General features: G+C 45.5%; 2 protein-coding genes across 7 annotated transcripts in view; both read right to left on the bottom strand.

Moving 5' to 3' along the window:
• Positions 1–13,611, bottom strand: part of ppil2 (peptidylprolyl isomerase (cyclophilin)-like 2) — a 29,126-nt gene extending 15,515 nt beyond the window's left edge. Inside the window, exons 1-11 of the mRNA XM_027023176.2 lie at positions 13,451–13,611; positions 12,928–12,977; positions 12,767–12,812; positions 12,158–12,220; positions 11,925–11,976; positions 7,865–7,916; positions 7,675–7,766; positions 7,445–7,534; positions 5,723–5,798; positions 5,013–5,173; positions 3,449–3,524 (exon numbers count right to left, since the gene is read on the bottom strand). Of these exons, the coding sequence (XP_026878977.2) occupies positions 3,449–3,524; positions 5,013–5,173; positions 5,723–5,798; positions 7,445–7,534; positions 7,675–7,766; positions 7,865–7,916; positions 11,925–11,976; positions 12,158–12,220; positions 12,767–12,812; positions 12,928–12,977; positions 13,451–13,482 (790 nt within the window). The 5' untranslated portion in view covers positions 13,483–13,611. The remainder of the gene's footprint in view (positions 1–3,448; positions 3,525–5,012; positions 5,174–5,722; positions 5,799–7,444; positions 7,535–7,674; positions 7,767–7,864; positions 7,917–11,924; positions 11,977–12,157; positions 12,221–12,766; positions 12,813–12,927; positions 12,978–13,450) is intronic.
• A 2,307-nt stretch (positions 13,612–15,918) lies between these two features.
• gal3st1a (galactose-3-O-sulfotransferase 1a) lies at positions 15,919–21,030 on the bottom strand. 6 transcript variants are annotated; one of them, XM_027023183.2, is made up of 4 exons: positions 20,657–21,030; positions 18,568–18,700; positions 18,027–18,150; positions 15,919–17,774 (listed from the first exon to the last, which is right to left on the bottom strand). In XM_027023183.2, the coding sequence occupies exons 2-4, from the start codon at positions 18,584–18,586 to the stop codon at positions 16,640–16,642; spliced, it is 1,278 nt and encodes a 425-aa protein (XP_026878984.2). In that variant the 5' UTR covers positions 18,587–18,700; positions 20,657–21,030; the 3' UTR covers positions 15,919–16,639. The 6 variants fall into 6 exon arrangements, with proteins under 6 accessions (XP_026878984.2, XP_026878987.2, XP_026878985.2 ...); XM_027023186.2 differs by having other exon boundaries at positions 18,568–18,674; XM_027023184.2 differs by having other exon boundaries at positions 20,662–21,030.
• Positions 21,031–22,307: the final 1,277 nt, after the last annotated feature.

Below are 22,307 nucleotides of genomic sequence, written 5' to 3'. Positions count from 1 at the left end.
TTGCGATAACTGGCAATGAGCCTTTTACAGCGCTGTGGAGGAATTTTGGCCCACTCATCTTTGCAGTATTGTTGCAATTCGGCCACACTGGAGGATTTTCGAGCGTGAACCGCCTTTTTAAGGTCATGCCACAGCATCTCAATCTGATTCAGGTCAGGACTTTGACTAGGCCATTCCAAAGTCTTCATTTTGTTTTTCTTAAGCCATTCAGAGGTGGACTTGCTGGTGTATTTTGGATCATTGTCCTGCTACAGAACCCAAGTGCACTTCAGCTTGAGGTCACGAACAGACGGCCGGACATTCTCCTTCAGGATTTTTTGGTAGACAGCAGAATTCATGGTTCCATTTACCATGAATTCCAGGTCCTAAAGCAGCAAAACAGCCCCAGAACATCACACTACCACCACATTTTATTGTTGCCATGATGTTCCTTTTCTGAAATGCTGCGTTACTTTTACGCCAGATGTAATGTGACATACACCTTCCGAAAAGTTCAACTTTTGTCTCATCAGTCCACAGAGTATTTTGTATTGTATAAGATGTTTTCTGGCAAAACTGAGATGAGCCTTTATGTTCTTTTTGCTCAGCAGTGGTTTTGGTCTTGGAACTCTGCCATGCAAGCCATTTGTGCCAGTCATGAACAGTGACCTTAACTGTGCCCAGTCATGAACAGTGACCTTAACTGTGCCCAGTCATGAACAGTGACCTTAACTGTGCCCAGTCATGAACAGTGACCTTAACTGTGCCCAGTCATGAACAGTGACCTTAACTGTGCCCAGTCATGAACAGTGACCTTAACTGTGCCCAGTCATGAACAGTGACCTTAACTGAGGCAAGTGAGGCCTGCAGTTCTTTGGATGATGCTGTGGGGTCTTTTGTGACCTCTTGGATGAGTCGTTGCTGCGCTCTTGGGGTAATTTTGGTCAGCCGGCCACTCCTGGGAAGGTTCACCACTGTTCCATGTTTTCGCCATTTGTGGATAATGGTGCTCGCTGTGGTTCGCTGGAGTCCCAAAGCTTTAGAAATGGCTTTATAACCTTTTCCAGACTGATCTCAATTACTTTGTATCTAATTTGTTCCTGAATTTCTTTGGATCGCAGCATGCTGTCTAGCTTTTGAGGATCTTTTGGTCTACTTCACTTTGTCAGACAGGTCTTGGTTGCGGACAGGTGTGGCAGTAATCAGGCCTTGGTGTGGCTAGAGAAATTGGGGGGGACAATCACTTTCACACAGGGCCATGTAGGTTTGGATTTTTTTCCCTTTAATAATAAAAACCTTCACTTAAAAACTGCATTTTGTGTTTACTTGTGTTATCTTTGTGTAATATTTACATTTGATGATATGAAACATTTAAGTGTGACAAACATGCAAAAAAACAAGATATCAGGAAGGGGGCAAACACTTTTTCACACCACTCATATTATATTATATATATATATATATATATATATATATATATATATATATATATATATATATAGAGAGAGAGAGAGAGAGAGAGAGAGAGAGAGAGAGAGTATATATATATATATATATATAGATAGATATATATAGATATATATATATATATATAGATATATAGATAGATATATATATAGATAGATATATATATAGATAGATATATAGATATATATATAGATATAGAGAGAGTATATATATATATATATATATATATATATATATATATATATATATATATATATAGATATATATATAGATATATAGATAGATATATAGATAGATATATAGATATATAGATAGATATATAGATAGATATATATATAGATAGAGAGAGAGAGAGAGAGAGAGAGAGAGAGAGAGAGAGAGAGAGTAGATTATATATATATATATATATATATAAAAAAACTTTTTCCTTCCACTTTTTCCTTCAAGCTCGAGTCCTCTAACAGAGGCCTGGGAGCCTGAGTCCTGCATAGTATCTTAGCTGTTGCCAGGAATGCATCTCGGATGTTGTTCCTGGGATCTGCTGGAGCCTTTCTCCCAGGTCGGGGGGTCACAGCCCCTAGTGCTCTGGTTACTACAGGAATCAAAAGGTACCTACCATGGGAACAACCTTCTACATCTTTTCTAGATTTCTTTCAGCCCTTGGTATTTCTCGAGCTTTTTGTGTTCCTTGTTCCTGATGTTGGGATTGGCACATCCATCACTACTGACCTCTTTTCATCTGTTTATCCACCACTACTATGTTCGGTTGGTGAGCCATTTTGTCTATTTATATCTGTAAGCCTCACAGGATCTTAGCATGGTCATGTCATCCGCCACCACTTTTTGGGGTGTATCCCTCCAAGACCTTGGAACTTGCAGCCCGTACTCATCAGATGGTTTCTATACACTTGGTTATGGTGTTCCATGTACACCCTGTCTGCTAGCATCTTGCATCCTGCTGTTGTGTGCCATATCGTCTCAGGGGCCTTAGGTCTTTTGTGCATCACACCCCTACGCCCACATCCACCCAGCACAGCCAGTACAGACATACACAGACACACACAGACCATTCGTTCATGAACATTCAGGGCTCCGTTTTCATGGACTCAGCACGAGCGCAAGAAAAACACATCAGAATGCAGCGTAGGCTCCTGTGGGCTTGGCAGCAATCTTGACGCCATTTTCACGACTGACATACACACTAATCCGGCACAATTACAAGAAGAGGTCGGACCACACTGAAAACGTGATCAGAAGGTCCCGCAATATCCAATCTGATTAACTCCTCTTATTCCCTTTAAAGCCGGAACATGAGCTGAAGTAACAATTTTGTAGGAACAGCAGCAATTTCCGTAGGAACCCTACTTTGAAGGGAAGCACAGTCAGCACACCAAAATATATGGTGCTCAAAGCATGATGATTAAGTAAAATTTAAATAATAATATTTGAGTAATACATTTGATATTTCTTTCTGCGCTGTTTGGTAGTGAGGAAAATACCACGCTGCCCTTGCGTATGTGCTAAGAGCGCAAAACCCCAAATGGGTTCAGAATTACCGCTGCACTGGTGGATTGGAAATGTCACACCCCTGTTGTACCAGCAATTGTTACAGACACATTTGATTCTGTCCACCAAATTAACAAACGACCATAAAAGTGCCTGTGCCCTGTGAAATTAGTCAAATGCCCCGCTGGGCAGCCGTAACACCCCAGCGCAGCCACTAAATTACAGGCCTCAGTCCTTTTCTGACACAGCGGGGACGGGGGAAAGCTTTCTACAACGTGGAGGACGGGTGTGCAGAGGTTTTAGGCCAACACAACTGCTACCTGCTAAGGTGACCGTCTTAGCAACGCAGTCATGTACACGTGCGTGTACAGGAACACGGACTTCTCGTCCAAAGCAGCCACACAAACAGGGCTGACTGTTTGCTGTTTACCACAAATGGCACAGAGGATGGATCAGTCTGCGCGTGAGCGGCACTGGGAGAGTGCGAGAGTTTTACCTGCTTCATGTGTTGTTGCTGGAGCCATCGCAGTAGAGGTGAAGGAGGCAGACACCCGACCAGTGGAGTAATGAGCCTAGAAAGAGAGAGAGAGAGAGATACAATGTGTCAGAAAGACAGACAGATGTAGAGACAGACAATGTGTCAAAAAGAGACAGGTAGGGAGAGAGAAAAAGAAACAGGTGAGCGAAGACAGCAACATGGTGTGAAAGTGTAAGTGTGAGAGAGCGAGAGAGAGCTCGCCTGTGTGCGCGCATGCTTGTGTGAGCGTACGAGTGAATAAGAGCACAGTACAGATGTTGGGAGTGTTGCAAGCATTACATATGATTACACTCATATTATGCAAGACACTTTTATCATTTCTTTTTAAAGATTTGAACAAGGAGCTACTGGAGCATAACCTTGCAGATAGAGAACAGAGTGTGATTGTGAAAGAGGAAAACAAGCACATGCCAGTGAGGGAGGAGAGCACAGCACTCTCTCCCTTCTGTCGACCCAGCCCCACGGCTTGGCTCGGCTCGACCCAGCCCCACGGCTCGGCTCGGCTCGGCTCAAACACTCCATAGTGACTTTTCTCTGTCCTATTAGTCCGTTGTCCTTTCTCCAGAACTGCGGGACATGGCACCGGTCTGAGTCAGTCCCGCTGACTGCAGTCATTCTGCTGTCCCGAAGCATTCCATGCAAGGCTCCGTCCTGCACCATTCCTCCGCAACATTCTGGCTCATGGGGGCAGAGGGCAAATCTCACACTCTTGAAGGCTGAATTGAGAGCACATGGAGGCCTGCTACCAGGTTATAAGGAAGGCTAAGCAAAGCCAGCACAAGCCTGGCAGAAGCAGCCCGGTATCCGTGCCTGTGTCCGAGCCAAGCCGCAGCCGGCTGAATGGGCCGGGCACGGGGCAGATGTGCCAGGGGCCCAGCGCGGAGGAGCGCTCAGGGTGGGCCGGCGGAGCGATGTGGCCCGGGTCATGCTGACTCACATTCAGGCCACGCTTTGTTAGCTGCTTTGTTAGTGAGGCGGCGTGTTCTCTCCCGACATTCCATTGCTCATACATGATGCGACACTGTGACAGATTTGTCGCGCATCATGAGTGCTGCCTACAGTTTCACACTGCCTTGTGCTGTGTATGTGTGGTTGTGTTTACATGCACGCATCTCTGCACACAAATTCGGATAGGCAAAATCTTCTGCTCCAGGTGTTGGATGACAGTGGCATCTGAGAGGATTCACCTCATAAACCAGCCACTCTCATTCTCATACTCAAACACACACACACACACACACACACACACACACACACACACACACCCATGACCTACTTCACAGCGCAGCAAATTCCATAGCAATTCCTACCACCTCCCAACCCGAAACGCTACAGAGGCCCCGGTCCGAAGCTACACCAAGTGTCCTCGACTACGGCCCACGTCAACACACAGCTGAGGAGCGAGAGGAAGAGCAAGGCCCTGAGGAGGAGGGTGCGCCTTGGAAATGCGCCGCAGAAATAAACGCAACTTTGCGGGAGAGACGGCAGCTCCTCGAGGACGTTCCAGGGCGGTGGGACTCACAGCGTTGAGCTTGTCCGTCTTCTTGGCCTCAGGCTCCTTCATGGTGGACGCGAGAAGCTCGTCGCCCTTGTACTCTTTGTAGAGCTCAGCCAGCGTCTCGCGCGTCTCCAGGTTTGTGCTCTTCAGGTGGTACGCTGGGTCCTGTTTCGCCTTCTCTTCATCTAGGCAGAGAACCAACAAATGGCGTACAAACAAACAACAGTGCCCGGGACAGCCGACGCACGGTGTTCCCCTTCATACAGGCTCATTCCTACTCTGCACATCGTCTGCTGTTCTGGACCATGGCTGGCAGGTCGTGACAGGTGGGGGGTTTTCCTTTGGTTACACAGTACTGATTATGCCCTTCGCCCTTCATTCAGCAGCACTGGGGCTGTTGGGAGATCTGCCTCGTTAACCAATTAATTTATTCAAATCACCATGGCCAAGGTAACCTGTATTATTTGGTTACTTAATTAAACTTAATGAATCCCACGACGTGAAGATCCTGAATGTCAACATAAGGCCAACTCCTACTTCTTTGAGCTCAAACTATCATCTAGAATATATAATATATATATATGATGATATATGGCAGCGTGCTGAAATTACCAATGATTTACTAATACTAGAAACATTTATAAAATATAAAACAAATACTAGCAGCAGTTATTACCTACACATGTTTGATGACATGATGAATTAAAAACAATAGAACCTGGAGCCACACTAACCTGGGTCCAGAACCTTCATATTGTTTTTCACATGGAAAAAGTCAGAGACATTGAATTTATCCAAATGTGTGGGGTCCTACGGAATAAAAAGAAACAAGGTGGCACAGTTACCAAAAAATTTTTTTAAATATAATACCATAAACACCAACACACACTTCAGGTCCTCTGCTCACCGTCTCAGCTATTTTTATTGACTTATATTTACACACAGAGAGAGAGAGAGAGAGAGAGAGAGAGAGAGAGAGAGAGAGAGAGAGAGAGAGAGAGAGAGAGAGAGAGAGAGAGAGAGAGAGAGAGAGAGAGAGAGAGAGAGAGAGAGAGAGAGAGAGAGAGAGAGAGAGAGAGAGAGAGAGAGAATATTAGGATATTCACAAATATCAGAGTATATTTGATCAAAATAGGTCAAATTAAACCTGAATCCAGCAGGACTCTGTGTCTGTCTGTCTGTGTGTGTTCGTTCATCAGTTCTCCTCCACTCACCCCGCTACTGTACTCCACCTTCCCAATACCAAAATAAACCCTGCATACTTCATAACGCACCCACGCATATGCCCTTTCAGACTTAACCCCAGAATAACCTCCGCACCATCTGAGCTGATGGCACCATCCTAAGCAGCTGGCAGCTCGTGTGGCACCTTCGCCATCGCACCCCCACCGGCCTCCTCGCCCTCCTCCACCTGAGGAGGTCCCAGACCACTCGTCTAGATTCCCTGCGGCGCCCACCTCCCCCGTCCTCACGCCTCGTTTACGAGGGGGCACCACAGTGAGCGTCCCCGACAGCTGCATGGCTGTCTGGTGCAGGAATGGCAACGGCTCTGATCGCGGGCAGCTCGGCGCGTCATCGGCACTCCTCTGCGCCCCGGGAGGGACATTTTCCACTCGCGCGGCGTACGAGGGCTCGTGGACCCCAGCAACAGGGACGACCCCCTCCGAACCCTCCCACACCGCCGCGGTCCGGAAGGAGGTTCTGCTGCGTCTTCGTCAAGACTGTCGGGCCCTTCTGATGCCCCTGGGCTGTCGGACTCGAACACCGTGTACGTTCGTTCTCAGCCGCGGACCCTGGTCCGCTGCATTCTTCGTGTACCGTCAGCGCTGTGTGCGAGCGTGTCACACATGCATGCATGCATCTTGCACCTGGGTCGAGGTGACATTATTTCTTCCAACTGTGAACTGCACACTATATACGGCCAGGGAGAGAAGAAAGATCTACTCGCCTTGGCTCACCTCTCAGAATAACTCCCATCTACTCTCCTGTGTCCTGCTCCTGTCCAAACGCTGTGACCGGTCCTTTTTCCCCCGGTTCAAAACGACCAGTGCTAGGGCACGCTGGGATTGCCCATCACACTTGCACTGGGTGCCTGTCGCCCTTCTGCCATAGGTGTTCCTCGCTAACTCTCTCTCTCTCTCTCACACACACATTTGATTTCTAGAAAGTTCAGATCAATTGCTCACAGGTACAATTATGACCAAATCAACCTTCTCACACAGCACACACGCACTTTCTCTGAAACAATACCACCCATCACCCAGCTCAGCATCTGGAGAGACTGGAGGTCTCACTCTTTTCATGGTTAGGTTTCACTTCCAGACCTGTGGCAACCTCTGTCACTCTGTATCTTTATGGCTCCTACACTTTATTATGATGTAGCTGCACAGAGGTTCCCAGTCCCAGTTACATATACACACACACACACACACACACACACACACACACACACACACCTGCAGTGTGATGATATCTTGGCGAGTAAATGGCTCATCAGTCAGCAGATCTTTGTAATTCTTTGTCTTGATGTTCAGCTGCTCCACAGCCTGGGCAACACACACACAAATAATTACCTTCACATCCTCTTAGGGTCCAGTTATTAAAGATGCAGCCATTTCTGATGGACACAGTCTTAATACAAGAAGACAAGGGAGCCGTCAAGCATGGTAGGGGTGAGGAGACGCACCTCGTGGGAGAAGACGTTGCCCGTCACTCTGTTGGCCACGATGTGGGAGTTGTTGGTGAAGACGGTGTAGAGGACGGGACAGTGGTACTTCCCTGACCACGCACGACAAAATCAGCACAGAGACAAAACCGGAATCGTTAAAAACTGTCGCCCAGGGACGCGTACGGGCAGAGCCGGTGTAGACGCTTACCCTCGTTGTTTTTGCTGAAGTTCAGCTTGATGAGGGACTTGGCCTCGAGTTTCTGGAGAAGAGAGAGACAGGGTGCGTTCATCAGCTTGCACAGACACGTTAGGTTAGTCACATCCACCAGCGTTCACATGCACATGACAACACATGTCCCAAGGTTCCAAGCTGGTGTCACTGCCGGCGTGTGATGGGAGTATTTCTGCAGCATTAATCAAGTTTCAAGTTTGGTTTATTTGTCACACACATAGTCATACACAGTAGAACTCGCAGTGAAATGGTTTGAGAGTGCTCTGTCCAAACTGAGGGAGAAAAAAAAAAGAAGAATCGGTGGTAGACCTTCATGCAAGGATACCTGCCCTTCCCAAACCACTAGGGATGTGAGGGAGGGCCGGGCGATACTATTTAAAATTATATCACAATATTTTCTGTAATTTTTGAAAATAAAAGCAATCGCAAATTCTGTACATAGTATACTTGACAATATTCATGTTAGTTATAACATACAAGTGAACAAAAGAGCATCAAAGAACAATTCAAGGAAGTTATCATTTCCCATAGTGTCCTGGGAAAACCTCAGAAAAGAACAGAAAAATGTGTTTCAGAGTATTGCCTTAATGATTCAGGAACTCAGAGACGTTCAGTGTTTACTTTTTGCTCACGCAGCTGTGACAGACCGGTAGGGCAGTGAAGCAGTCTTGGTCATGTGACATGATGCTTATAGCTTATCTGGCTGCGCATCAATAAATTATAGTAATACCACATGACTAGTATATTAGAATAATGTCATCAAGATGACAGAGACTGATAGGGTACTAGTGATTAGCACTCTAGAATAGATCTGCCCTGGCTTCTTGGAAACAACACTGTTTATCTAGCATTACTCAAGACCTGTCTGCCTGTCTGCGGGAACTGGAGGGCGGTGTCATGAGTTCTGCCTGTCTGGGGGAACTAGAGGGTGGTGTCATGAGTTCTGCCTGTCTGATGGAAACTTGAATGTGCAGCCATAACTATATGGTTATAAAGAAACTGTGTACTGTGTGCGTGGTGAAGTGCTGCTTGCCGTGTGATCTGGCATCTTGGCTCCCCAATCCGGACTGATGAATAAAATAACCTTTGCTCACTCGAGCACGGCGAACGCCCTTCCTAAACAGGGAATTTGGGAGTCGGTTCTCCTACAGAGGCTATTTTTTAACCACTGGAGCAATATGATACAGCTAGACTGGCCGATCCTGTGGGATTATACGCATCGATACTGCAGGGCAGCGCTTGGACGCATCAAACCTCACACATCACTGTAGATCAGGGCCCGCTAGGCCTGTGCTGGACGGCGAAGGGCGGCTGCACGACACCACCAGGGGCCCGGGAAGAGCGGAACTCCACCTGGGCTCAGGACGGCTAATTCACACGCCTGCCGCGTCCCCCGTTAACGAAAAACGTCTTTCAGCCAGCTGCTTCTGTTTAGCACAAACTGATTTATTTCTGTTGTACTCCAATGCCAATGTTTTTGTTGGCTTTTTCGCGGTAGTGCTGGAAGCATGTGTATTAAAGGTGCTACATAAATGTAGTTATTATTATATTAACATTACGATTGTCTCGCAGGTATTTCGAGCAAAACAATTGCTAGGGATGCCTTGGCGTGCTCTGTGGCTGTGGCATTTGACAAGATCATGGCAATTCCAACGGTCAGATTCATAACCTACCACAATTCAGACGCATCACAGCTGACACTGCACATATGAGTGGATGGTGTCCTTTCAGCCATGAGCCCTGAGCAGAGGGGGGAAGAGGGTTGGGGCACACTGGGTGGATGGAGGTACCGATGGAGGTGCTTTTCAGTTCAAGACAAGAGAAGCCTCCTCCCAAACATCTCAGCCACGCCGTGTAACACGAGACCGACAGAGCCTCCGGGTTTCCGAGCTCAGGGGCGGTTCAGAGACGGAGCGCGAGAGAGAAACACGATTCTACATTCACACTGGCTGCCTCGTGGAAGGCAGCACCCTGCTCAGTCAAGGGTGAAGAAACATGCGGTTGGTGCTCAGAACTGGCAGATGATGCCAGTCCTCTCTCCCCGTCTCCCTTACTGCGACAACCGCAGCCGATCGCGTTTCAGGCTGTTCCTCCGACGAGCCGCTCATGCAGAATTCAAGCGCGCGTCATGGGATTTTTCTCAGCTGATTTCACGGACACCGCGATGATGTAATGTTTTGAAACTGCAACAATGGCATGCTGGGGTGTGTGTGCGCGCGTGCGTGCATGTGTGTTTTTTCACAGCAGAAAAGCCTGATGGGAAGTGCAAGCTTGTTAACTCAATCTGGAGAGCTCATCTTAAACCCAGGACAAGACCCTCAGTCTATCTGTGAGAATCGGCCATCATCGCTGCCTCTTTAGGCTCTTAGACGCTGGTCAAACTGCTCTGTTCCACAGCAGCCAACTGAACCTCCGCTAAAGCACTCAGTCCCGATGGACCACCACAGCACTGCTGCTTCTCCGTTACAATACTCTTAAGAAAAACTGCCTCAACAAGGTGACATTACAAAGGTCAGCTTGCATCAGAAGAGAAAGTACAAATAAGGGAGCCTATTAGGGGGATGTGTTTCTGCTCTGGGGCTTGGATACAGAGAATTGTGACAGCTAGGAAGGGTTCCTCATGTTTGTTCACTCTCTCTCTCACACACACACAGGCATGCTGTCTATGCTGAAGATAAGTCCAGACATGTCCACAAGACTTCCACAGGAGTCATGCTCATGCCATCAAACCCCCTCCCCCATCCATCAACTGGACAGTGGTGCCCAGCTGGGACAGTGGTGCCCAGCGCTCTCTCTCTCTCGCTCTCTCTCTCTCTTTCACTCACACACACACACCCACACACACACACACACACACACCCACACATGCTCAGACATGCAGCATAAAATCCAGAAACAGAAAAAAAAAACCACAAACAAATGTGTGGAAAACACAGACACAAACAACCCCCCTACCCACCCCAGCGCACACACCCACACAGACACACCCACACAGACACAGAGAGACAGAGTACTGAGAGATACTGATTAAGATATAAACAATTACACACACAAAAATCTGCAAAAATCTATATAGTAGTTAAGATTTTAGCTGAGAAGCACAACACTGACTATGCATGCAGCATGCACACACCTCTTTACAATCCTAATAGCCTCCCCAAATGAAGAACCCAGTGGAGGACCTTCCACACACCCAGAACACAGCACTTATCCAGCGCCAGCATAGACTGCTCAAGTCTGCTCAGCAAACATCTCACATGTTTTGGACTCTTACACTGCAGAGCAGATCTAAAACGGATTAAGAATAAAAACTATGCAGTTCATCTTTATGAAGCATCAAGAAAAAAAAAAAAGCACCTGAAATGCATTAAAACGCTCTCTAAACACTGACCAGGTAGGGCCAAAAAAGCGGGAGAAAAAAAAACAAACAAAACACTCCAACACAGACTGCTTGAATATGATGTGATGTGAATGTGATGTGAGAACAGCAAGGTGAGTTCATCCTGGTCTTGGAGCAGAGAATAAAGGCGGGTTATTTATACAACCTCTCCTCAACCACTTTAAAGGTGACTGGAAACAGAGTCATGCTTGAACCCGCCAGAGTTTGAGGTTTAGCTCTCCTTTGTGTTGGATAAACTCTTTCCTTCTCCCCCACCATTTTCACCAAGTCTGCTCAGCAAGTGGAGTCTTATGCCCTCTTGTGGCTGAATGGATTTATTACAACCCAGGTAACCAAAGAGACAACAGATTGGTTTAGGTTTATGTTTTACATTTACATGTTCATCATTTAGCCGACGCTATTATCGAGAGTGGCCAACAAATTGATGGTGTCCAATTGTTATCAAAAAGAAACTGAACCATCAGTACACAAGTGCACCTTGGGAATGGAACGCACAGTCTGTGCGTTGCTAGGATCTCTGCTCTACTAGGTGAACCACATGAGTACTGGGTTCACTCGGCTACAGCCTTCCAAATGGCTTTAACTGTCTTACAGTCAGACAAGAAGCTCACAAGGCCTGTGCTCTGCAGAGCATACCTCTCCAGAGATGGGGTTGGTTCCAAACTTCTTAATCCAGGGAACTATGCTCCTGGAGAGACAAAAGCAGGCAAATTACCTTCTACATAGTTATGTTAGGGCCAAATATTACAGCATTACATTAGTATAACCACTTCAATCACCAGCGCAACTGTGAACAGTAAAATTAATTCTAAGGTCAATTATATATTAAAGGAATCACTGCTTCCTAAGACAGAACGTGATATACTCACATTAGGTCAAAGACCACACCTTCAGAAGTGCACATGGGATACTCAAATGGCTGAAGAGACAAACTGCAAAAGGAGTGTTCTATTAACTGAGAAAGGAAAAGGCTGCAATTGCAAACCTGATGTCCTCAGTCCTTCTACTAAATCATGCACCATTTCAGATTTATCAAGATTGCTTTCCACACCAACTGATAATATTGGATGAAGTCCATCCCAGCAATTCTGTACTAAAGAGTAAAGAATTCTAAGCAACAAAAAAGACACCAAAAAATACTGAACTTAATCATAGCAAAGGTTCACAACCTGTGGTTTTATATAAAAATATTAATATACATAAAATGACAATACAACCACATCACTCTCTTCTGTACTGACTGGAATCACCCCTAGGATTTGTTGGAGCTAAAACTCCATCTTAAGTAACAGCCCTGAGGAGCCCTCAAGTTAAGTTAGGAAGATTCTAAGGTCCTGTGTCAGACAGGGGCCCTACAAAATTAGTAGATTATTAGGTGGTGGGCCCAATGTGATATCTTTATGAAAAAATGACTTTTCTCGACGCTCTGACATGTAGAAAATCCATATTATTGTAGATTGTAAGAGCATAAAACTCACCTGCAGTGATCAAAGGGCAATCGCCTGAAATTGGCCTGTGGGATTTCTTTAATTTAAAAAAGTAAAAAAGGAAGCCGTGAGAAATGCAACAAAATATAAATAAATATTAACAAAACAATGTCGAGCATTTATTTTTTCAGCTACATCCTCCAGATACGTACCTGCCTTTTTGCCTCCATAAAAATGTGTGTACTCTGTACAGGTGATGTACCTTGAAAAGGGAAAGAAGAAGAAAACGCCGTTAGACGTCCACTCCTAGCTACAGACATGCTGTAAGTCCACATGGTCCACTAAAACACACACTAGCGCAGTGGACCAATGTTACCTTATCTAAAAAGTTAAAACTATGCAGGTTAGCTCTATGTGTAGAGGGGCAGTCTCACGACCAAACAGTCTTTCGGCATTTACCAGAGTATTAAAATAACTGCTGAGAATACTGTTGATTGACGGCGATGGCAGATAGCTAAGCTATCAACCGTTAAATTAAATACTTCTGCAGATTTAGAACTATAATTTACTGCACAGAAGACAGCATTAAACGTGTTGGTGAATTAGCTAGCTAGGTAGCCAACTATGTACTAGCTACATAGTAGGTAGTTAGCAATCTTAGTTAGTTAGCAAGCTAGCTAACCTAAGAGAAAAAGACGTTTTTATAAGACAACTTGTGGGTTAGTCTAAACTTACATCTTATCCTTTTGATGCTGTCGTTTCCCCATTTTTTTTGACAACAGGCACACTATCCAATAAAATAATTTACAATTTCTTACTCACTGAAAATTTAAAACACACTTCCACAATCCTTAGCGAAATAGCTACGAGCTACACTCAGTGCGACAATAAAACCCACCCGGCATGAAACAGCTTGCTGTTTTTACGTTCTCCTATTTTTCGCGTCCACACACAAACATTTGTATTATTTATCTAGCTATCATTGCTATTATTTTTATGAACATGTTCCGATGTCGTAGTGCTCCGAAATCTATCTTACTAACACACAACTAGAAATGCTGGCTGAATTAGAACACGTTTGACTATTAAGAAACAGAAATTCTGAAAGATAGAAATATATATAACTGTTACACCTTTCTTAAAATGTAAAGTAGTAAAGTACACAGAGACTGTGAATATATATATATATATATATATATATATATATATATATATATATATATATATATATATATATATATATATATATATATATATATAAATATAAAATCCAAATCCAAAGATTTCAGGTGATAACTGCAATGTACTGTAGTGTCTGCGTGCGTGTGTGTGTGTGTGTGTGTGTGTGTGTATACACACACACACACACACACACACACACACACATATATATATGTATATATGTGCATATATATATATATATATATATATATATATATATATATATGTGTGTGTGTGTGTGTATATGTGTGTGTGTATATATATATATATATATATATATATATATATATATATATATATATATATATATATATATACATATATATATATATATATATATGCATATATATATATATGTGTGCGTGTGTGTGTGTGTGTGTGTGTGTGTGTGTGTGTATGTATGAGAAGAACAGTCAATGGACTACCTACAGTGTCGTGTAATCTGAATTTCAGTGATCACTGAAGGTCAATGGTTTAGGAAGAGAGACGGTTTCAGACAGAGATCCTCCATTAACTGTGCAAGCAAAGTGCAGGAGTCTACTGTATTACTTGCGAGAGATGTTTACATTGAAGAAACCAAGAGAAGTCTTGCTAATCATTCGGACCATCAGTATTAAGAATGTGTCATTTCCAGTTTTAGGATTAAGGATTAAGGATTTGGCATTGTAATACTAATGGACATTGAATTATTGCCATATCATATCATAGATATCTGTTATATCTGTTATGCTAGTTGTTGCTATGGCAGCAATGAATTTGTCAGCTGAGTGAAATTATGAAAGTATCAACTGTAATCACCCGTTCCTCCTAATGCATTACAGAGGGCGCTTTTTATATGGGAAACCACAAGAAAGTGGCGATAGTTGCATTTAACTGTTAATAAGCGCTGTCGAGAGCTTTAGCTCGTCATGTGCTCCTCAATTCATCTGATGGTGCTGTTACGCAAAGGTTGAGCTGTGGTCTTTTGGTTTCATTTATCATGTTATTGAGGATCAACGAAATACCAATACACAATGACGACATATAATCCCACCACCCATTGCTTTCATACATTATAAGAACCTTGCAGGTGTGTAGTCTGAGACTACAGATTGTTTCATTATTGACAAGTCCTCCAACCTTTCAGCAGTTATGAGTGACGACACTTCAAACTTTACTAGCACCAATGAGTCCGATGGCCTACATACCACGACACCGCTGTGGCAGTGTTGATTCCGTTAATGCACACATACCCCCTCGACCGGGAAAACGTCGTTCAAAGTCGATGTATCGTATGGTGGCGTTCTTATGATCGAAGTTGCGATTAATATGCCAACAATTCAGATTCATACAAATTTGTTATGCAGAAACCATTGAACTGCTGAGGAAACGTCCTGACTTTAGTGGCATCTATGGCGCAGATCACAGCAACGAGGTATTCATTTCCAGGACCTTCGTATAAGAAAGTAGCACAGAAAAGACAGACTGACAAACATTTAGTCTGTTTCAAAGGAAGGTTTTCAGAATATCTTCGTCTTTTTCAATTTGTTTGCAATTTTACAATTTTGCTTTTGAATAAAGTACTAAAGTACTGCATTTAATAAAAGCCTCACATGAAAGGACTTCTCCAAGGATCTTCTGCAACAGAAAACAAAATCTAGATGTAATTTTCCTTGATGCTAGTTAAATAATGACCTCAGAACAAAAACGCTTTTATCATGCCAGTGTGTCACAGATGTAATGAATGCTTTCTTTTTAACCTGCAAACTTACCTGTGCGCTCCAGGTAAGCTGTCCAATCTCCCAGGAAACTGACGATGGTCCACCTCAGTGTGGATAAACAGCAGTAGCTTCGTCACATACAATTTTGTATAAACACGTTCAATGCCTGCTAAAATAACTTAGTCATGTATCAAATCACATATCAAACAGTATATGGATAATAACAAGGCTATTCACTGAAAGTTGTGTCAGCAGTTATTATGAAGATGATGAAGTACACAGTTAACAGCAGTTATGTTAGTTTTTATTTTATTGTTGCAACTATAATCTCACATTTGGTAAGGGCCTCCTTTACACCAGGTCTGTCTGTCTCTCTCTCTCACTCTCACTCTCACTCTCACTCTCACTCTCTCTCTCTCTCGTTCTCTCTCCGTAAGCACAGATCTGAACTGCACACATCATCATCAGTGCAGCTCTTTTCTTTAGGCACAGCTAGTTGTCACATTAGCAGTGGCTCTTCATATTACAAGTGAAAGAAGAACACACAGTATCCTGGTGCCCTCTGAAGCCACCTGTCATTTCAGTGATCAAGACTCGTCAGAATATTACTGATATGGCATTGGCAACATGCAAAAAGAAGGCAAAAGAAAAACCCAAAAACCCTAATAAAAAGGAGGGACTTCAAATAGCTATTTGAGGTCATATAACTAGTGTCAATGATTTGTTTGTTTTTGATTTTTGATTGACTAAAGCAACTATATACTGCAAATACGTGAGTTCATTAAAAAAAAAAAAAAAAAAAAAAAAAAAAACATTGACCAATTATTGAATAAGACAAGGAATTTGCTGGAAATCACAATCACTCATCACTTTGAAAATTGTGTGCAGTCTCCATTCTCTTGTAACACAGACAGAGGATTCAGTTTGTTTTACAGAGGTCAGTGATAATCTTCAGTGAAGGTCAGAGGTCAAGCATGTGCCTGCTATAGCCCATTACCCACATCTACCAGTGAAGAATGTCTCTAATGTGACCCCATAGTTTAGTGATCCACAAGTTGACCCCTAAGTCTGTTAGATACTGAAGCTCTGGGGTGAGCATCTTTCTACACAGTTTTCTGTGTGCTTTGTCTACATTCTTTTTCAGATTGTATCCCAAAATTGACTTCTCGCCTATGGGTTGCCACGGCTGCATGGCAGTCTCATGGATGCTCCCGGCGTCCACGGCGTGGCCGCCCTCGATGCAAATGGCAGCCATTTCCACATTCCTGCGTCGCAGCTCCGCCACGTCCCGCTCCATGCGCTCCCACCCGTACACCTCCACTTTCCTCCAAAAGGAGGTGTTGAAGTGCTGGTAGAGCTTCCAGTCGATGGCGTTCCAGTCTAAGGCCTTGGCCCTGAGCTCAGGGGTCAGTTTGGACACGGTGGAGCCTTTCCGAGCGTTTAGCTTAAAGAAAAGCAGGTCCTCCATGTCCCAGCAGAGGGCGTCCTTGAGCAGGATGAGCGACTCCTCGAAGTGCTCCACGAGCATGACCAGCTGAAAGCGGCGGGCGATCGCCCGGATGGCCGCCTCTACTCGCGGGTCGTTTGGAGGCAGGTTGTTGTCCTGCCCAAGGTCAAAGAAAAGCAAGTTCTTGAGGTAGAACGAGTTGAAACCCTCTGGATCGTAGTAAAGCTCGGGGTCCCGGAGGAACTCCGCCAGCTTGTCATCGCCGGAGATCTTCCACGTGAAGGGGATCAGGCGCCCGAAGTAGTGGAAGGAGGACTCGAAGAGATCGGCCGGCTCCCGCAGGACGGTGACGTAGGCAGCGTCGGCCGGCAGGACCTTGGCCACCTCGGCCTCGTTGAAGCGCATGTGGTTGCAGATGATGTTGAAGCAGGCACCCGGGCTGTAGCCCTGCACCTGTGAGTGGTGGAAGGGCGAGGGGTAGGAGAAGTCGTTGCGCATGCTGGGGAAGGCGAATCTCACGCGATGCTTCTCGCCGAAGCGGAACAGGATGTTCAGGATGGTGCTGCTGGCCGTCTTGTGCGTCTTCATGAACATGACGTCCACCTTTGGCACGCAGCCAGCCCAACCCCGCCCCGCCCTGGAGGCACGGTCAGGAGACGGCCGGCGGGCACAAGAGTAAGGCACGGGAACTCTGGGGGGGGGGGCAGGTTGGGGTGGGGGGGAGGGATGACAATGATGGATGAAAGTGCTAGGCATATGAGTTTCGATCTCATCTCGCTAAAATATACCAGTAACATTGCATCGATACTAAGAAACCTGAACTTGATCTCCAGAAAATAATAATCAGTTTTTGCATCTGACAGAGTTGCATACTGTCTTCACGGATGAGGAAATATGATCGGTGTGGTGCCGTGTGGTGAAGTGCAGGCAGCGCGGGGCTCACTCAGGGAAGCTGATCTGCACCTCCGGAGCAGACAGGCAGTAGAACAGGATCATGCAGCTAGCTAGCACTGTCCCCAGGACCAGGCCCTTACACACAGACCGCCACTGCTTCCCCACCATCACACCTGCAAGAGGAGGAGCCGCAGACCGCTCAGATGCCAGCCCCGCCCCCAAAGAGCGTCACGGTCACGCTGCAAATGCAGTGGTGAGGACAGATTTGTCTTAAAAGGATTTGTTGTTATCCTTCGGTGTTGCAGAGACCTGAGTTACTATAACCCTGTTATAACACTCTTACTTAGACAGCATAAAGAGGCATGAATTTAGATGTTTTTGCTAGACAAAGTGGGGTAAATGGTGAAGAAGGTAAAGGACAGTAAAGTGCAGCGTTTTTTAGGGCCTCACATTTCCTTACTAGTCAGGTCACGTTACTACTGCTGTAGGCGATCAGCCCCACAGTGAAGCCTGAGCGGGAGCCACACCTCCACCTACACCTCCACCCAGCCCTGGTCACCCCTGATTAACGCTGATTAATGCTGAGAAACCTTCATCATGCGTGGGCATCGTCTCCCAATTTGTCCTGCTCGGCACTCCGCTGTTGTCCTCCAAAGAGCTTCAGGCTGACCCAGGTGCATCAGCTTACGCCACGTGACTTGGTAAAACAGCAGATGCAGGAGTCTAGAACGTTACATTTCAATTTTGTTTTAAAGTGTTTAAATGTATCCAGCCCCCCAAAATAGCTGATTCATATCTATTGTGCCTGCTAAAACTAGTCAAACTGAAAAATTCTGTTTTAACAAAGATCAGTGTTATGGAAAATACGGAGATAAACAAGAATTAAAGAAGATAAAGGAAAAGCAGACAATCACATGTAACAAAAAGGATTAAGAAAACAGGTTTCCCATTATGCTTGAGCAAAACTTTATCAGCAATCTAGCCAAGTTCACATTACAGTATAGCATACAAAAGCATAGGACTGCCAATGATCAAACCCCAAGATACTCACAAAGCAACATCTGAACACTGGGACCCTGTTCATCATGTGAGCACTTGGTGTTCTGGGACTGCACTGTGAAACTGGCTGCAGCCCACCCCATCCTCCCTCCACCACCACCACCACCACCAAGCCTCCACCCCCCACCCCCCTCCCCCCTCCTTTCCCCAACGTGTCGCTGGCCAACAGATGAATTATGCATTCGGACAGTAAGTGATCCCCGTGTACCTCTGACCATCTGCAACGCCCCCACAGACTGTAACGGGACACCTGCTGCTCGGACTCTTCAGTTGGAGAAATGTATGCTAATTGTATAATGTGCTGATGCTGGCCCACAGGAAGGAGACAAGAAGCAAAGTGGGAGATCACCCTTGGACCTTGGCAAACGCTTCAAAGATTAAATAGATTTCGTGCTCCACCCTTCCAACAAATTTTTTACAAATGTATTTTTATGACAAATGACAGCAGTATTATGTTTAAGGCAAAGAAAATTTGAATCTACACACACCTCCGTACAGAACATTAACATTAAAATCTTCTCAACACTGTACAAGTATGTTAACTTTCACATTTTAATTTCCCAAATTCTCAGTTTTTTGGCTGTCTGCCCATTGTGGGGTGAATCACAGCGAGAGTTTCATGTATGCTGATACACGCTTCTTTAGCTATAACCAGTCGTCACCTAGAGACCTTTACCACCTCAGGGATCCTCTGAGATTAGTGACAGAAAAAAAGTTTTTTTTTTTAGTTTTTTTTTTGTTGTTTTTTTTTACAATTGACTAACATGTTTAGTGGTGATGGAAAAAACAGAAACATTTTTTATTACTCTCGTTCAAATAAAGAAACCTTTACTTTTAAACTGAACCTAGACAGAAAACCCCCAGTGATCACTGTATGGAACTCTTGGGTTTGGTTTTATCACGAGGAACTGAACTAGCGAAAGGTCTTTTGTTGTTCTGTTAAATAAAACCAAATACTTCCATGTACAATTTATTTAGGTGGTCATTTCAAGTTGCACTGATTCCCGGTATAATTTACTAATATAGTTTACTATGACAAGTGCAGAAAGCCTTAATGAATATACTTGAATTCACAGAAATGTGATTTACAGTTTAACTTATTAGTATACTTTATTACAACAGGTGCAGATAAATTCGAATATTCTAGTTGCTTTCTCATAAATATAGTGTATATAGAAAGAGAAACATATCCGGTGTGTATTCATGTTCTCCGTTGTTCTCTACTATAGCTTTGAATAAAGGTTTGAATAAACAGTCCTGTGTTGTTGCAGTGTTGTATGGTCTCAGGAATATAGTACCTGCTTTTCCTGCCTCAGAGTGAATTGAATCATAATAAGCAAATGCGCAGCTTTTACAACTTCGCTCCAACTCCGGGAAGAAACTTGGGGGGGGGGGGGACCGCATAGCGTGAACTATCGCTGAAACACGGTACTCCCCATTCGCAACGGTACCATTACCCGACTACTCTGTTTAATTCAACCCACTTACAGGTTTCTCATTAATTCAGGGCTTATTTAAACTAAACAGAAAGGCTGATTCATTCTTTCAGCAAACACCCGATGGTGGCACCACAAAAGGTCTCAAACGGTAAACAGCGGGTCCAGAGCAGACGTGCAGTACCTTACTGTGTGGACAGGCTCACGCCGGCCGGTCGCGCTGAAGGACGGGGAACTGTGCTGCAGAGCGGAACCGAGCACCATGGAGCCCCGTCACGGCCGCTCGAGCGGGGGTACCCGCGGGCCACACGCGGTCGGTGGCGCATGCTTCACCCCGCCGTGCTGCTCACGAGACGTCTGCCAGTTCTCGCGTCGCTCTCGCCTTTCTCCGTTTCACCTGTTGTTGCAAAACCCCGCCCTGCGCTCCTCTCTCTGGCGCTGCAACGCCGGTGAAGCGCAGGTATGAGAGTAGAAGGGAGTCGACACCCACCGGTCGCTGCAGCGGCGGAGCAGCCGTACTGCTGGGAATTGTCACTCTTTCCTTTGTGTGTGTGTGTGTGTGTGTGTGTGTGTGTGTGTGTGTGTGTGTGTGTGAGAGAGAGAGAGAGAGAGAGAGAGAGCCGGAATATGAGCAGGGGACCTAATGTCAGAAAGAAAAGAGGGAGGAGGTCCCGGGACTATTCTCCTCCCAGACAGAGCGCCATTCAGTGTGGAGTTGCAGCCACAGGCTCAGACGCGGCTGAAGGTCGGTAGACGGGCTTCTAGCCCACGTGGGAGCGCTTCGCGCAGAACAAAGCTAGGGATTGTGACCGGCTTCCAGTTCCCTGCTTCCTCGGGGTCTCGTCGCGGCCTGCACACACAGAACCGTGATCTTACGGGGCCAGCCTTTTCAAAGGCAACAATAGCGTGACCCGTGGGAACAGAGTACCTGGAATTAAAGCACCAGGAAGGGTGGAGGAATTCAAAGCTCGCGTGTCATTTTTCCAGTGGTGCAGTTCATGGGGAGTTTGTGCCACTTTCACACTACGCGACTGTGTTTTCCACGATCCGTCTTCCTACAGATTACCCTCTCAGAAATGGAAGGCCTCCAAGAGTCAAGTTGTTGACGTCAGCAGTAGTCCAGCCAGATTTTTCTGTCCATCCACTTATGAGTGTTTTCCCACTTTTCTCAGTGCCATTGAGATATACATGGGGTGATCTTGCTACGTTACATTAACCCCCAACCCCTTAAATAGTACGAGCTAGCCAGTGAGCGCTTATGTCGATCACCCTATCCTCCCTTTGGCCGCAAACACAAAGCCGATTGTTTCCCAGCAACCCCATGCGCGCGCACTCCTGCGCAGAGGGCCATTCCCGTGCCAGGCAGTCGGGGCGAGACCAAGCATGGCTGGAATTCAGAAAGGACAAGCTGACGAGAGCGGGCGAGAAAAGTGAATGTGAGACCAAACACCGCTGAAGAGGAGGGGAGGTATGAGACACCTGACCCACAGAAGGTCAAGAGGTGAGGAGTGACGTCATAGCTGCCCCCACCCACACACACACACACACACACAACTCTGTGAGCAAACTTGACAAGAACTTTGGAACCTCGACGCATCCACCTACGGGAGACTCGACACTGTGTGCATCAGTAAGGGTTTAAACTACGGGCACTCACACACCTACAATACCCAGCGTATCAGCTCTCGCACGCAATTATCCTAATGTTTTCTCTTTCCCCCACCACGCAACTGCTCCCCAGCCTTTGGGACCCACATCCTTCATTAAAGCACTGAAACACACGCCGAGAGGGGCTACAGATGAATTATTTAACCCAGCGGCTCAAACGAGGGAAT

This window comes from Electrophorus electricus, chromosome 9, assembly GCF_013358815.1.
Source record: "Electrophorus electricus isolate fEleEle1 chromosome 9, fEleEle1.pri, whole genome shotgun sequence".
NCBI classification, from domain to species: domain Eukaryota; kingdom Metazoa; phylum Chordata; class Actinopteri; order Gymnotiformes; family Gymnotidae; genus Electrophorus; species Electrophorus electricus.
Note: the sequence above shows the minus strand (reverse complement) of the source record. Positions and strands in the feature narration are given on the sequence as shown.

What these genes read in the sequence shown, in the direction of transcription:
- gal3st1a (XM_027023183.2), bottom strand. An exon ending in GTGCAGATCAGCTTCCCTGA is followed by an intron (nt 17,775 to 18,026) that starts GTGAGCCCCGCG and finishes CCCCCCCCCCAG; the next exon opens with AGTTCCCGTGCCTTACTCTT.